This window comes from Mus pahari, chromosome 12, assembly GCF_900095145.1.
Source record: "Mus pahari chromosome 12, PAHARI_EIJ_v1.1, whole genome shotgun sequence".
Lineage (NCBI taxonomy): Eukaryota > Metazoa > Chordata > Mammalia > Rodentia > Muridae > Mus > Mus pahari.
In genome coordinates, this window is record NC_034601.1 from 33745626 (window position 1) to 33757702 (window position 12077).

The 12077-nt window shown below is 44.4% G+C and overlaps 1 protein-coding gene across 1 annotated transcript in view; it reads right to left on the bottom strand.

Annotated features, from left to right (window-relative positions):
- Positions 1 to 1542: 1542 nt before the first annotated feature.
- The window catches only part of Upk1b (uroplakin 1B), a 15795-nt gene continuing 5260 nt past the window's right edge, over positions 1543 to 12077 (bottom strand). The window contains exons 5-7 of the mRNA XM_029544654.1: positions 8577 to 8756; positions 4675 to 4758; positions 1543 to 2527 (exon numbers count right to left, since the gene is read on the bottom strand). Coding sequence (XP_029400514.1) covers positions 2477 to 2527; positions 4675 to 4758; positions 8577 to 8756 — 315 coding nt within the window. The 3' untranslated portion in view covers positions 1543 to 2476. The remainder of the gene's footprint in view (positions 2528 to 4674; positions 4759 to 8576; positions 8757 to 12077) is intronic.

Genomic DNA, 12077 nt, shown 5'->3' on the forward strand with positions numbered 1-12077 from the left:
TTAGGGATTAGGGTTTAGGGTTAGGGTTTAGGATTAGGGTTAGGGTTAACGTTGGGGATTAGGGTGTAGGGTTAGAGCTTAGGGTTACTGTTAGGGTTACGCTTATGGATTAGGGTTAGGGCTTAGGTGTTTAGGTTAGGCTTATGGTTAGAGTTAGTCTTGGAAAAGATAAGGTCACCCAGAACCAAGGTGATATGTCTATGTTGCAGTCAGTTAACCCTGCATCCCAGAGTTAGTGTGTGTTTCAGTGGTAATTGCTAAGAAAAGGAACGTTTCACCAATTGTATATCTGGGTGGTTTTTAACCAGTGCAGCCCCCCCTCCGGGCCCTCAGAGTCAGGCCCTCTCTTCTCTCTCCTCTCCCTGTTTTATGAGGGCTCCACCTGGACACTGCTGAGCTGGGGCCTGGGACCTCAGGCTTGCCACCCCATTTCCAATTCCAGGATCTTGGAGAGGAGAAAGAAGCCTGGGGCTCCAGGGAAACGAACAGGATGGGAGTGTGCAGCAGCAGTGAAGAAATTGCTGGATGACCTAAAGAGAATAGTGCCAACGGTCACAGCTCAGCCCTCTGCAGAGGGAGACTGATGCTTGTCCCTTTTCAGCATTGCCCCTGGCCAATGTGATGGCTGGGTTTACCATCCTTCTTTGGTTTGGGGAGGAGCAAAACTGGTTCCTGTGGGTGATGGGGCTGGAACTCTGTATACTGTGCTTCTGAGGCTGAGATCCAGTCACAAAGAAATCAGGGTTTTGTAAGAGAGAAGGATTTGGAGCATAAAGCTCTGGCCGGAAGGCAGGAGTAGGGTTGGACTGGGCAGGAATCACTCAGCTCGTGGAACTTATTGGAAAACCTAGTAAATGATGAAAAGCCAAACATCCCAGGAGGTAGGGAATGCAACTTAGTGGATAAAGGGTTTGCCTAGCATGAGTGAAGCTTGGGTATATAATATAGATTAAAGGCGCTAGACAGAAAAACTCATTCCAATCTTCTCCTTCCCCCTCTAAAGAACCACGTGGATCCTCTTGCCCAAGGCAGGTGTTATTTATCCTGTTACCTACAATGTCTTCTTCAGAAGAGACAAAAGGAGGTGGAGGGTTGGAGGCACGATATTTTGAGGAGCAGAGACCATACTTCTGCCACAGGGGAGTCCAGTCCTCCTCTCTGATCCCTCTTCTACCCCAGTGTTCTGCCTAATCACGGGGTCCGGGTGAGGCAAGGCCTCTAGTACCCGTGTTGAGTCTTCCTAAGTGATGGGTGTGTGTTTGCTATATAAGGAACACGGATGGCTATTGACATCAGATATGTTGCCTCCAATTACAAAGAGCAATAGCTTCAAAGGTCAACGCAGGAAGGAAAAGCAAAGGAAACAGAATTCTAGCGAATCATTCATTCCCTGTCCATCTGGGCAGTGCACCAGCCATCAGGCACCTACTGGTCCATGTCTCCCACTTCCGCCATTGTAACCCCTGCAGTTGGGGCTCTTCTGTTGGAAACCCCGTTTATTTCGACTTATGCAGGGCCCGTTGAAATCAAAGAAAGGGAGCGTATTTTATGGACTCCTTTATTTATGGATAGGCAAACAAACGGTGACTTGTCAGGACTTCCTTCGGGATCCTTAATGTGAGCAAACTATTTTGACAGCAAACAAAAGACCCTATAAATCACTTGTTTGAATAGCTGGCATGGATCCCGCGGTTTGAGAAGTGTTTCCGGTTGAAACCTCTGAGGGGAAAAGACTGAGCTGATGTAAAATGGGCATGGTCGATGTCCCCAAAGTTTCCATATACTCAATGAACAGAGAGTGGGGTTGATAAATGCACATCACTCCACAGGGCATGAGAGGAAGTCTGAACACTTTGTTAAACGAAAATCAAGGGTTGTCCTGGAGACTAAAGGCATCCAAAGGTGTGAGGAACACTGCAGGCAGAAGTCACAGCAGAACTAGAGGCAGAGTAAGGCATGACTCTGCAATGTCCTCCTCCTTCACAGGGCAACCCCCCTCCCCCAGCCTACACAGTGACAAACAAAAGTCCTGCAAGGCTGAGGAAAATAGTGTTTCTTGAATTTGCTACTCAAAACAGACAGAGCTTACAATGAATGGTGAGGCAGGCTCCTTTGAATATCACTGTGCTCCCACATTAAACATAGACAGGAATGAGAGTCATCTCCACTCTCCAAATTTTTCTCTTATATAGTACATGTAAGTACTACATTAAATATAGTACATATATAGTACACTTTCTGTCTTATAGTATATAAATACGTTGTGGAATTTAGGCAAGGATGAGAAATATTTCTGCTAAGGATTGCAGCATCTTGAGAGCCTAAAGGAAGCCTATTCCACCGGAACTGGCATTTGAGAGAGACAAGCAGGAGTCACGGGGCGGAGCACACAGAGGGTGTGTCATGAAACAGCAGGTTCCAGCACCAAATTCAGAGTCACCCAGGGAGGGAGGTATGGTGGAGACACTGTGTGTGCTTAATATTCGATTCTGCTCCAGTAGAACATGGTGCCCAGGAGAACCCAAAACTAGAATGGGGAAGAGAGGAAAACAAAGAATTAAGATATCAAAAAAAACAAAAAACAAAAAAACAAAAACAAAAACAAAACAAAACAAAAAAAACAAAAACAAAAAAAAAAACCCTACTTTAATATAAAACAATTATGTTCCTTCCATTCAGGCTTAGGGGACACGGGGTTTCTAGTAGTAATTTAGGCGATGACAATCTCAAGGGCCCGATGCTCACTCTGATCCAGAGCATTGCGTCTATATCCTGCCGCTCAGAGCGATCTCTCCATCCCCCATTCCCCAGGCTCCCACCCCACTTCCCACATAGTCTCTCTGATTTCTCAAGCGCGCTTCTCATCTCCATACTGAAATAGCCTTGGGGAAATTCTTCTCTCTAAGTTGTCTCCAGTGTGCTTCTATTCTCAGTCAGAGACTACTTGGATGATCTATCCTCTTCATTTTTATTTATTTATTTTTGAGATGGGTTCTCACAGAGCCTAGGCTGGCCCTGAGCTTTCTATATAGCCAAGGATGACCTTCTGATGCCAACTTCCAAGTTACGAGGCTATAGGCACGTGCAACCATGCTTGGCTTATTTAGTGCTGGGATCTAACTCGGGGTTTGGGGCATACGAGGCAGGGGCTCTACCAACGGAGTTCAGCCATTGGGTCCCCTTTCTCCTAATCTTAAAACTTTTTCTTCCACGGGACTTCCCTAACCTCCTAATATGTTTGCCAGCTTTGCATGACTGCCTCTGAAGAGCACCACAGACCCCTAAGACCTCTCACTCACGGATGGAGTTGGAATGTCCGAGCTGTCTCAGGTCTGCCATCTACTTCCGAGGGTCCTAGCCACGCCATCTGGCTTTCCCGAGCCCCAGTCTCGGTATCTATAAACAAACTTCCTATCTCCTCTCTCTACTTCAGATCTAGGGCTGTGAGTAAGATAATGAAATAACAACTGAGCCTAATATTTACTAAGGATTATGTGAATCGGGCATATCTGTCTTCAAAGCTCCCGGAAGAGCCGGAAGTACAGGGAAGATAAGTAACTATCCAAATCCATAGGACCCAATGGACTTTAGAGTATTCCTTATCAAGCCTTACAGGAAAGCCCTCTGAGTAAGCCCTCTGGTATGTCTAGGAGTTCTTCTCAAGCATGGTTCCTGGATGGGCAGATATACCTACCTACTGCTCTTGAGGGGTTTCATATAAAGACTATCTGACATGGTGTCTCATCAACAGCAGACCTTCCATATCGTTTGCTCTCATCCCTCCCCTCTGCTGAACTTCAGGAGATATTTGCAATATCTATAATTTAGAATTCGATATGTGAATACAGTGTTGGTTGGCAGCTCCATGGTATTCAAAAGCCTTTAAATGTCCAGTAGTTCCTGCTCAGATAGACACCTCCCTGTTGTCTAGTAAATTCATTTAGTAAATTACTGAGCTCTTACTATGTGCTATGCTAGGCACGGAGGAACAAAGAGCAGCTGGCTCTCTGCCTCTGACGCATCAAATATGTCACAGGGATATCGTTTCACAACAGAGATGAAGAAGTCCTAAGAGCGATCATAAACCACTTCCTGGGGGACACAGCTTTCTCTCTCCTCCCCCATTTGTACCCTCTCACTCAGCACTTTTTAAAGCATACTACACAAGCGCCCTTCAGGGGTCAATGAGGTCAAGAATAGTTCAGTGGTTTGTTTTGGTTTGATTTTTTAACATGGGCTCTGGCAGCACAAAAGCAGTGTAAGGTCAAGTCTCAGGGAGAGCAGAGGCAGGTGGACTACACTGCACTAGTGCCCACTGTATTCTGTCCTGTTATACCCTTTGTGGGGAAAGAAGAAGCGGGACGTTTTCTCTGGTATTGTCTTCTATGCAACAACAAAAGCTACTGGTTGTTTTACACTTTGTTGATTACATATCTTTAAAAATATTCTCTATGATTTAAAAAAATCCATTGTATATTAAAATACAGTTGTCCAGCAGGGAAGTTGGCATTCCACACCTCAAGGTGTCCTTGGTCTGGTGAGAGAAGTTTCCTGACTATCTTAGCTGAAAATCTAGTTTTACAGACTTTCTAGGGTGGCTGAAATAGCTGGGGACCTTCTCAAGTTCTCTCCTTATTGTCCCTTTCTGAAATAAAATGTGCTGTGGATACTCACAGTCCAGCAGAGGATGGCAAATCCAAACCAGGCAACTCCCCAGGCATGCCGGTCCATTGGTCCGGAGATCAGTTGATAGCAGCCCTGGTAAGACAGTATGAGCTCCATCAATGAGGAGAATCCAGAGCAGAGATAAGAACTGAGTGGGAAAGCTGATTCCTGACAAATCAAGGGCCAGCAGAGTCCAGCTGACAACCAGGCAACGCTGCCATCTGAGAGACTCAGCCGTAACCTTGGGGGATCACAGGGAATAACGCCCAGGAGATGTAGAATTCATGCTGATTCCATGCACCAAAAGGCCCAGAGGCAAGTGTGCTAGATTTGCCAGCAAATTTCAACAATTATCCTGGGTTGGCTCCACCCAGTGGCTACAGGTATACACTAGATGCTCTCTTTCTGTCTCCCAGGATCCTCCCTTTTGTAAATAGCTCTGTGCCGTTTCCCACCCTACCCCCACAAAACCTTTACTCTTTTTTTCATTGCAGGATGCCCAAATGAAAACTTCTGGAATTTTCCTTAATTTCTTTACCTAATTTTCAACACTTATGCAAATCCTTTTAGGGTCTATTTAAAAGCATATCACAAATACAAACACTCCCAAGTCGCCCTTGTACCACTTTGTTCCCTCTAGGGCTTCATTGAAGGGTTAAAGCTCATCTCCAGGAAGAGCAAGCATGGGCCTCCTCCTGTGGTAAGGATTCAGTTAATCAGGGGACAAAGCCTAGCACATCTGACTCCACCCACTAGGTCTAGGCCTCTCCATCCCTTCTAGACATCTTGCAATCATTCCAGCTTCATAAGGCTGGCCTCTTTGAATTTCCTCCAAAATGCTAAGGATGCTCTGGTCTTTGCACGGGCTGCTTTCTTTGCTGAGAAGTGTTCTCTAACACTTCAGTTCCTCATCTCTGCACATAATTCAGAACTTTGCAGATGTCCTCTCAACAAATTCTCTCTGGACAGCCACAGGAAAAAACCCCACTCACAAACCCTGCTTTATCTCTGCTCCTGACACTTACCACACTACTTGGCACTTGACTGGGCCCTTGTGTGCAGCGTGTTTACAATTTGTCACTTATAATAGGATGTGACCTCCACAAGGGTAGTGAATTTTTATCTTGTTAATTGTTGAATTCTAGAGCCTGGCATGTAGTAGATACCTAGTGATAATTTACGGAATGATTGCTTGTGGTTCCGGCATTCAGGATGATCAAGCAAGAGGGTTACAAGTTCAAAGCCAGTCCTAGCTACGTAATAATGAGTTTAAGGTCATTCAGGGCTACACAAAGAATTGAGAGCCATCCTGAGCTACAGAACAATATTCTGTCTTAAGTGAACAAGTGAATGAATAAACAAACAAAACAAGCAGACTTAATGAAAGATACTAAGTAGTGATTACAACCTCCACTTGAAATACTCAGAACACATCCATCCTCTTGAAAATCTTGGGAGGAAATTATTAATCTAATATTATATATAACAGCCAGTTTGTGCCAAGTGCAGGGTTACTAAGTAGGGCACTTAGCTGGGGCAATCCAGAAAGGCCTCTTGTCTTTATGGGACTCACAGTCAAAATCCCCAGTTTTCACCTCATGATTGAGCTTCCAGGATGCTAATCGTTTTATTGGGACTTTACTCTCTGATTATATGTTAATATTCTTGAGGTGACATCATCAGGATTTGCATGTAGCATTTTCAAGGCTAATGGTGAAGCTTAAGTTCCCACTCCCTGGCCCCCTTTCTTTCTCTCTCTTTCTCTCTCTCTCTCTCTCTCTCTCTCTCTCTCTCTCTCTCTCTCTCTCTCTCTNTATGTGTGTATGTGTGTGTGTGTGTGTGTGTGTGTGTGTGTGTGTGTGTGTTCAACCCTCTATACTATACTTAGGCTGACTTTCCTGGTTTTGTTAGTTTTTACAGCTATAGCAACACTGGTGTGTCATAGGTGTTGAAAAGCTTCAATGTGGCTATGCAAAGAGGAGTCATTCACTCCTTCATTCACTTATTCAGCCACCCACCATTTATTGAGTGCCTACTCTGTGCCAGGCATTATGCTAAGTACTGAAGATCCGGAACTGAGTAATGCAGTCCTCAAGGGAGCTCATGGAAATGCTTGGACAGGATAAGTGTAAAAGCAACAGCAAGTATATAGTAAGTATGGGGCAGGTTTTATGCTCTACAGCAAAGGATTGTTGGAGTGGAATTTGCAGCACCTATATGTCAGACAGTGGAGATGTGTGGGAATCTGGGGGATTGGGGTAGGGAGAGTCAGAAAGATAGATAGGTGGGCTTACGATTGAGGAAGTGGGAGCAAATGGAGTAAGGGACAGAAAGGAAGGGAAGAAATGGCAGGGATGAAGGAACTTGGTTGAAGAGTGGGTCTAAGCAGTGATGGTTTATGCTTTCATTCAGCTGAGTGGCGATGGAGACACCAAAGGCAGGAGGCCAAAGGAAGGTGTCAGGATGGGTATGGAGGTCCAAAGACAGAAAAAGGGGGAGGGGGACTTAATTTGAGTTTCCCTTTCAAACTTGCTAGCTAAACTTGAGTAGGTGGTTTTAGTTGATTTTCTCAGCTAGTGTTATGGTAGAGGGATGATAAATTATGCCATCATTGGAAGGTGGGCCTTTTTTTGTCCCCTTTAGAGAGAAGACACTGTTCATGCGTGACTGTAATTTAAGAAAGAAGGGTTTGTATGAGAGACTCCTGATATGGAACTGCTGAAAACATTTTATGAGTAGTTTGAGTGATAGTTGCATTTTATAGTGATTGTAAGCAGTCTGTTTAATCTTTATTACTGATGAACATAACTGACTGAAGTGACGCCATAACAAGGCGGCTGTACAGTTCAGTGACAGATGCTCCAGACACTGCTACGAAACCAGTCGATCACTGCCTTATCCTTTGTGAATTAAAGCATCCAACTGTAGTCCAGCTATCCTGCCAGGTGTAACAATGGTGTCTTTTACTCTAAATGTGTGGTTTGTAGCATTTACTTCTGTAGGGAAAAGCCTGATGCTTCTCAATTATTTGACAAACCCACATACGGCTAGGCTTCCTCACAATGACCACACCCAAAGCAGGACAGAACATTTCAGTGTGCTGTATCAGCAGATGCCACCTATAGGGGTGCGAGCGTGCTCACCAAAACTTTGGGGGGGGGTTCTGTTTCCAAGCCTTAATTGGTGTGGCATCTCTGCTCTGAAGCTATATGGCTTGGGGTTGAAACCTAACAGCCATTTACTAATTGTGTGAGCTTGGACAAGGCCCCAGTGAGCATCTCTCACTCCATTCCTCAGGTACAGACTACAGGGTACAGCCAGCACTGACATTTGAGCATCAGGAGCATGGCAGTCTGTGTGTGGCACATGACACATGGCACAACATCTGGAGCTCAGGAGGGCCTCAATAAAAGTTTCATGATCACCCTTGGGTTGCCTTCATCAGCTCAGAGGCACTTTTGCAAAACCCTCAGCCCAAACCACCAATCTGATATTGCTTGACACTGCCCTTTGTCACTTCTGACCTCAGCAGTTGTCACTGTTTGGGGATTAAATCATATTCTTTTGTATAGCATCCCTTCCAATCTACATTTTGCAAGCCTTCGTCTAATGCAAATATTTCTCAGAAAAACCATTTCTAAACACTACACAGACTGTCTTCATTTATACAAAACTGGTTAGTGCTACGGAAGTCTTCATGTCACAGTAATTTTTTACTAAAAGTGAATTTGCAACAATTTGAAATGAGCACCCCCCCGCCCCCAGTGTACTAACAGAGAAGGAAGACAATGACATAAGGATTAGGGGAAGCATGAAGAATTCCTTACAGAGTCTACTCACAGCTGACTATTGTTTTCTTCATAAGGAGTGGCAGCGCTTTCTGCTAGCTCATCAGAGGGGAGACAGCTCACCTGACTGTGGTAATAACCAGGCACCCCAAGTTTGCAAGCATCCAGGTTGAGAGGCTCATTAAGCTTGTTCATGACACAGCACTGCCGAGGCCAGGGGTAGTCAGCATCATTATTCTCCACCCGGAAGGCGGAGGTGTATTTCTGCCAGTCTGACGGACCGTTTACACCACAGCAGTGGTCCTGCCGGAGGATGAGAGACACAAAGTTATCGTTATGGTCCACACCAAAGCCACCAATGTCACAACCAAGGCTTTGTGGAGAAAATATTCAAAAGCATATTATATCCTACAGTACTCAAATATTTCCAGCCTGGAGCTCAAGGTTTTTCTAAGTTTCCAACAATGTTTTTATGTTGATTTCTTTACCAGCCATGAATGGGCTCATTACTTTAAGTCTGTAAGGCAGTGGTTCTCAACTTGTGTGTCATGACCACTTCGGGATCAATGACCCTTTCATAGGGTCACATATCAGATATCATGTATATCAGATATTTACATTGTGATTCATTATGGTTATAAAGTAGCACCAAAAGTAATTTTATGGCTGGGGAGAGGTCACCACAACATGAGGAACTGTACTAAATAAAGAGTCACAGAATTAGGAAGGTTGAGAACCACACTCTAAGCCTTATTTCTTTTGATTGTAAATATGAAATGAACATAGTACCTACTTTGTAGAGTCTTTGTGAAGATCAAGTGTGTCAATATAGATAATGTACTTGATACAGCTCATAGTAAACTCTTAACAGGCATTAATTATTATTAATATTTATAGAAAGATACATCACGAGAGAACTATAATTATTTAAAATCACAAAACAGAAAGTTTTAGTAGTAAATAAATTATTAGCAATTATTCATGTTTTTCTATATTCATCGTATTTTCCTAGAGTAACTGTGCATTCTTTTTATAAAGGGGGAAAGTAAACTGGAAAAAATATTTCAGACCTGGTGGCGCACAGCTGTCTCTCTACGTAAGAAAAGGAGGTCAACATATACACAGCGGATGCCCTGGTACTCTGAACACAACTGAAGAGAAAGGCAGTAAAATCCATATTTATGATCCCTTATCATAAATTCTGCCAAAATGTTTCAGGGAAGAAATAAAACTTACAGGCCTCTCCCAGTTTTTATAATAAAGATGACCAAGGAATTCTGAGGGCAAAGATCATCTTGAAATGATGTACCATTTTGCCATTTAGATATGGGAAATAGCTAACCAGGAAAAAGATTCATTCTGCACTGTGTGTGTGTGTATGTGCATGTGTGTATGTATGTTTATGTGTATGTGTGCGCATGTGTATATGTGTGTGTGCATGTTTGTAAATGTGTGTATGTGTGCTTGTATGTATGTGTGTGCATGTGATTTTGTGTTTGTGCACACACACACACACACACACACACACACACACACACACGTACATGTGAAGGCCAGAGCTTGATGTCAAGTGTCATTCTCAATCTGTCCACATTATTTTCTGAGACAGATTTCTCACTGGAACTGGAGCTCACCAGTGAGTCTCAGGAACCCCTCCCTGTCTTAGCCTTTTCCACACCAGGATTATGGACACACATCCCCATATACAGCTTTTTATATAGGTGCTAGGGATTAAATTGTGGTTCTCACGGTTGCGCAGCAGGTGTTTGACTAAGTGAGCCATCTTTCCAGCCCCTATCCTGTGCCCTTCTCTCTAGCCCCTCATTCTGTGTCCATCTCTCCAGCCTCTCAGTCTGTGTCCATCTCTCTAGCGCCCCCTTCTGTGTTTTAATTGGTGTGTCTCAGGGGCAATGAGTTAATAGGGACAAAACATGACCATTGCAGTTGGCAGGATGGGAGGGACCAGTAACCGTTGCATGTGTCATGGAAGTAGAGTGTTGTGGTCAGAAGCCAATTGCACTTGGCCAAGAGCAGCTGAAAGTGTGAAAATATAAGCAGCAGGCACGGGTTTCTCTTCTGAGACTTGTCATGAGTTAGAACTGCATAATGGGTGACTATCGGGCAGGGTTCTAGAGGATCATCTTGCAGGCTGATGAGTCAGAGCAGAGTAAGCCGAAGAAAAGGAGAGGAACTTGGAATGGAAGCCAGCGACTTGGGTGTGGGGCAGTGTGTCTGTCTTGGCTGCAGACAAACGTGGATAAATGGGCAGATAGCTGGGAGAGAGAAGGAATGTATCCCAACTGATTGCTTCTATATTCTTTTTTTTTTTTTATTTTCTTTATTTACATTTCAAATGCTATCCCTGAAGTTCCCTATACCCCACCCCCACCCCTGCTCCCCTACCCACCCACTCCCACTACTTGGCCCAGGCCTTGCCTTGTGCTGGGTCATATAAAGTTTGCAAGACCAAGGGGCCTCTCTTTGCTTCTATATTCTTAAGGCATGAGGTGTAGCCATGACTGAGGGTGGGGAGTAGTTTTGCAGAGGCAAAAAAAATGGAAATCTATGCAATAGTGACAAAGCAGATTTCTTGGAAAATGCACCAGGAGAGAGAGTGCCTATGTGAGCTTTATAGTTAAATTAGCATGGCTGGGGTACTTTTCTCAGAAATATTTAGCCCTTAGGGGAGAAGTGGGCAAAAACTGTATTAACTTCATAGTGACTGTGTAGGAAAGATGAAAGTAGATTCACAATGGCGTAAAGGAGCCAGCAGAGAGCGAAGGTTATAAGAGGAAGCAGGAAAGGGTGTTGGGAAATGAAAACATGGGCAATTGATTAGAGGTCCCAATGGGACAAAACAATGATGTGAGGATGTTAGAGCCAATGTCAGAAATGTCAGAAAGTGGGTGGCACAGTTACTGGTGATGACATGCTGGCTTTTGCCATGGAGAAAGGTGGCTGAGGTGAGGGAGGAGATCTACGGAATGCAGGAAGACAAGGAATCGACAGAACAGATGTTGTCTGAGTCCCCATGGGGTGTGTGAAGCCTCATCTTGGACAGGATGATTAGATCACGAATGGCAGGGGCACAGTGGTGATACTGAAATCCCTAGGAGGGAGGCGGGAGAGTGACTGTGTGCAGTATGGTTGATAAATAACTATAACAAGGAGACCCCAGGCTGATAGCATGGACCTCAAGTTTTTAAACAGGGAGCCAATCAAGGGAAGAGATAGAAGAGGAGCCGTGCAGAGCATAGAGGAAATCTAGCCAATTTCTAGGTCCCATGGCACATGAAGGTAAGGGAACAGGCAGGGGACACTAGGAAGTGCCAAGTGTCTAGTGAAGTAGTAGTGTAAAGAGAGCGTTGAAAGGGGTAGAGGAGACTGAAAGGTTCCAGTGCATGTGTGTGTGTGTGTGTGTGTGTGTGTGTGTGTGAGAGAGAGAGAGAGAGAGAGAGAGAGAGAGAATGTGAGTGTGTATATATCAGTGAGTGTGTGTATGTCAGTGAATGAGAGTGTGTATTCATGTGAGTGTGTGAGAGTTTGAGTGTGTGTGTGTGAGAGAATGTGAGTCTATGTCAGTGAGTGTGTATATCCAGGTGAGAATGTGAGTGAGAGTTTGTG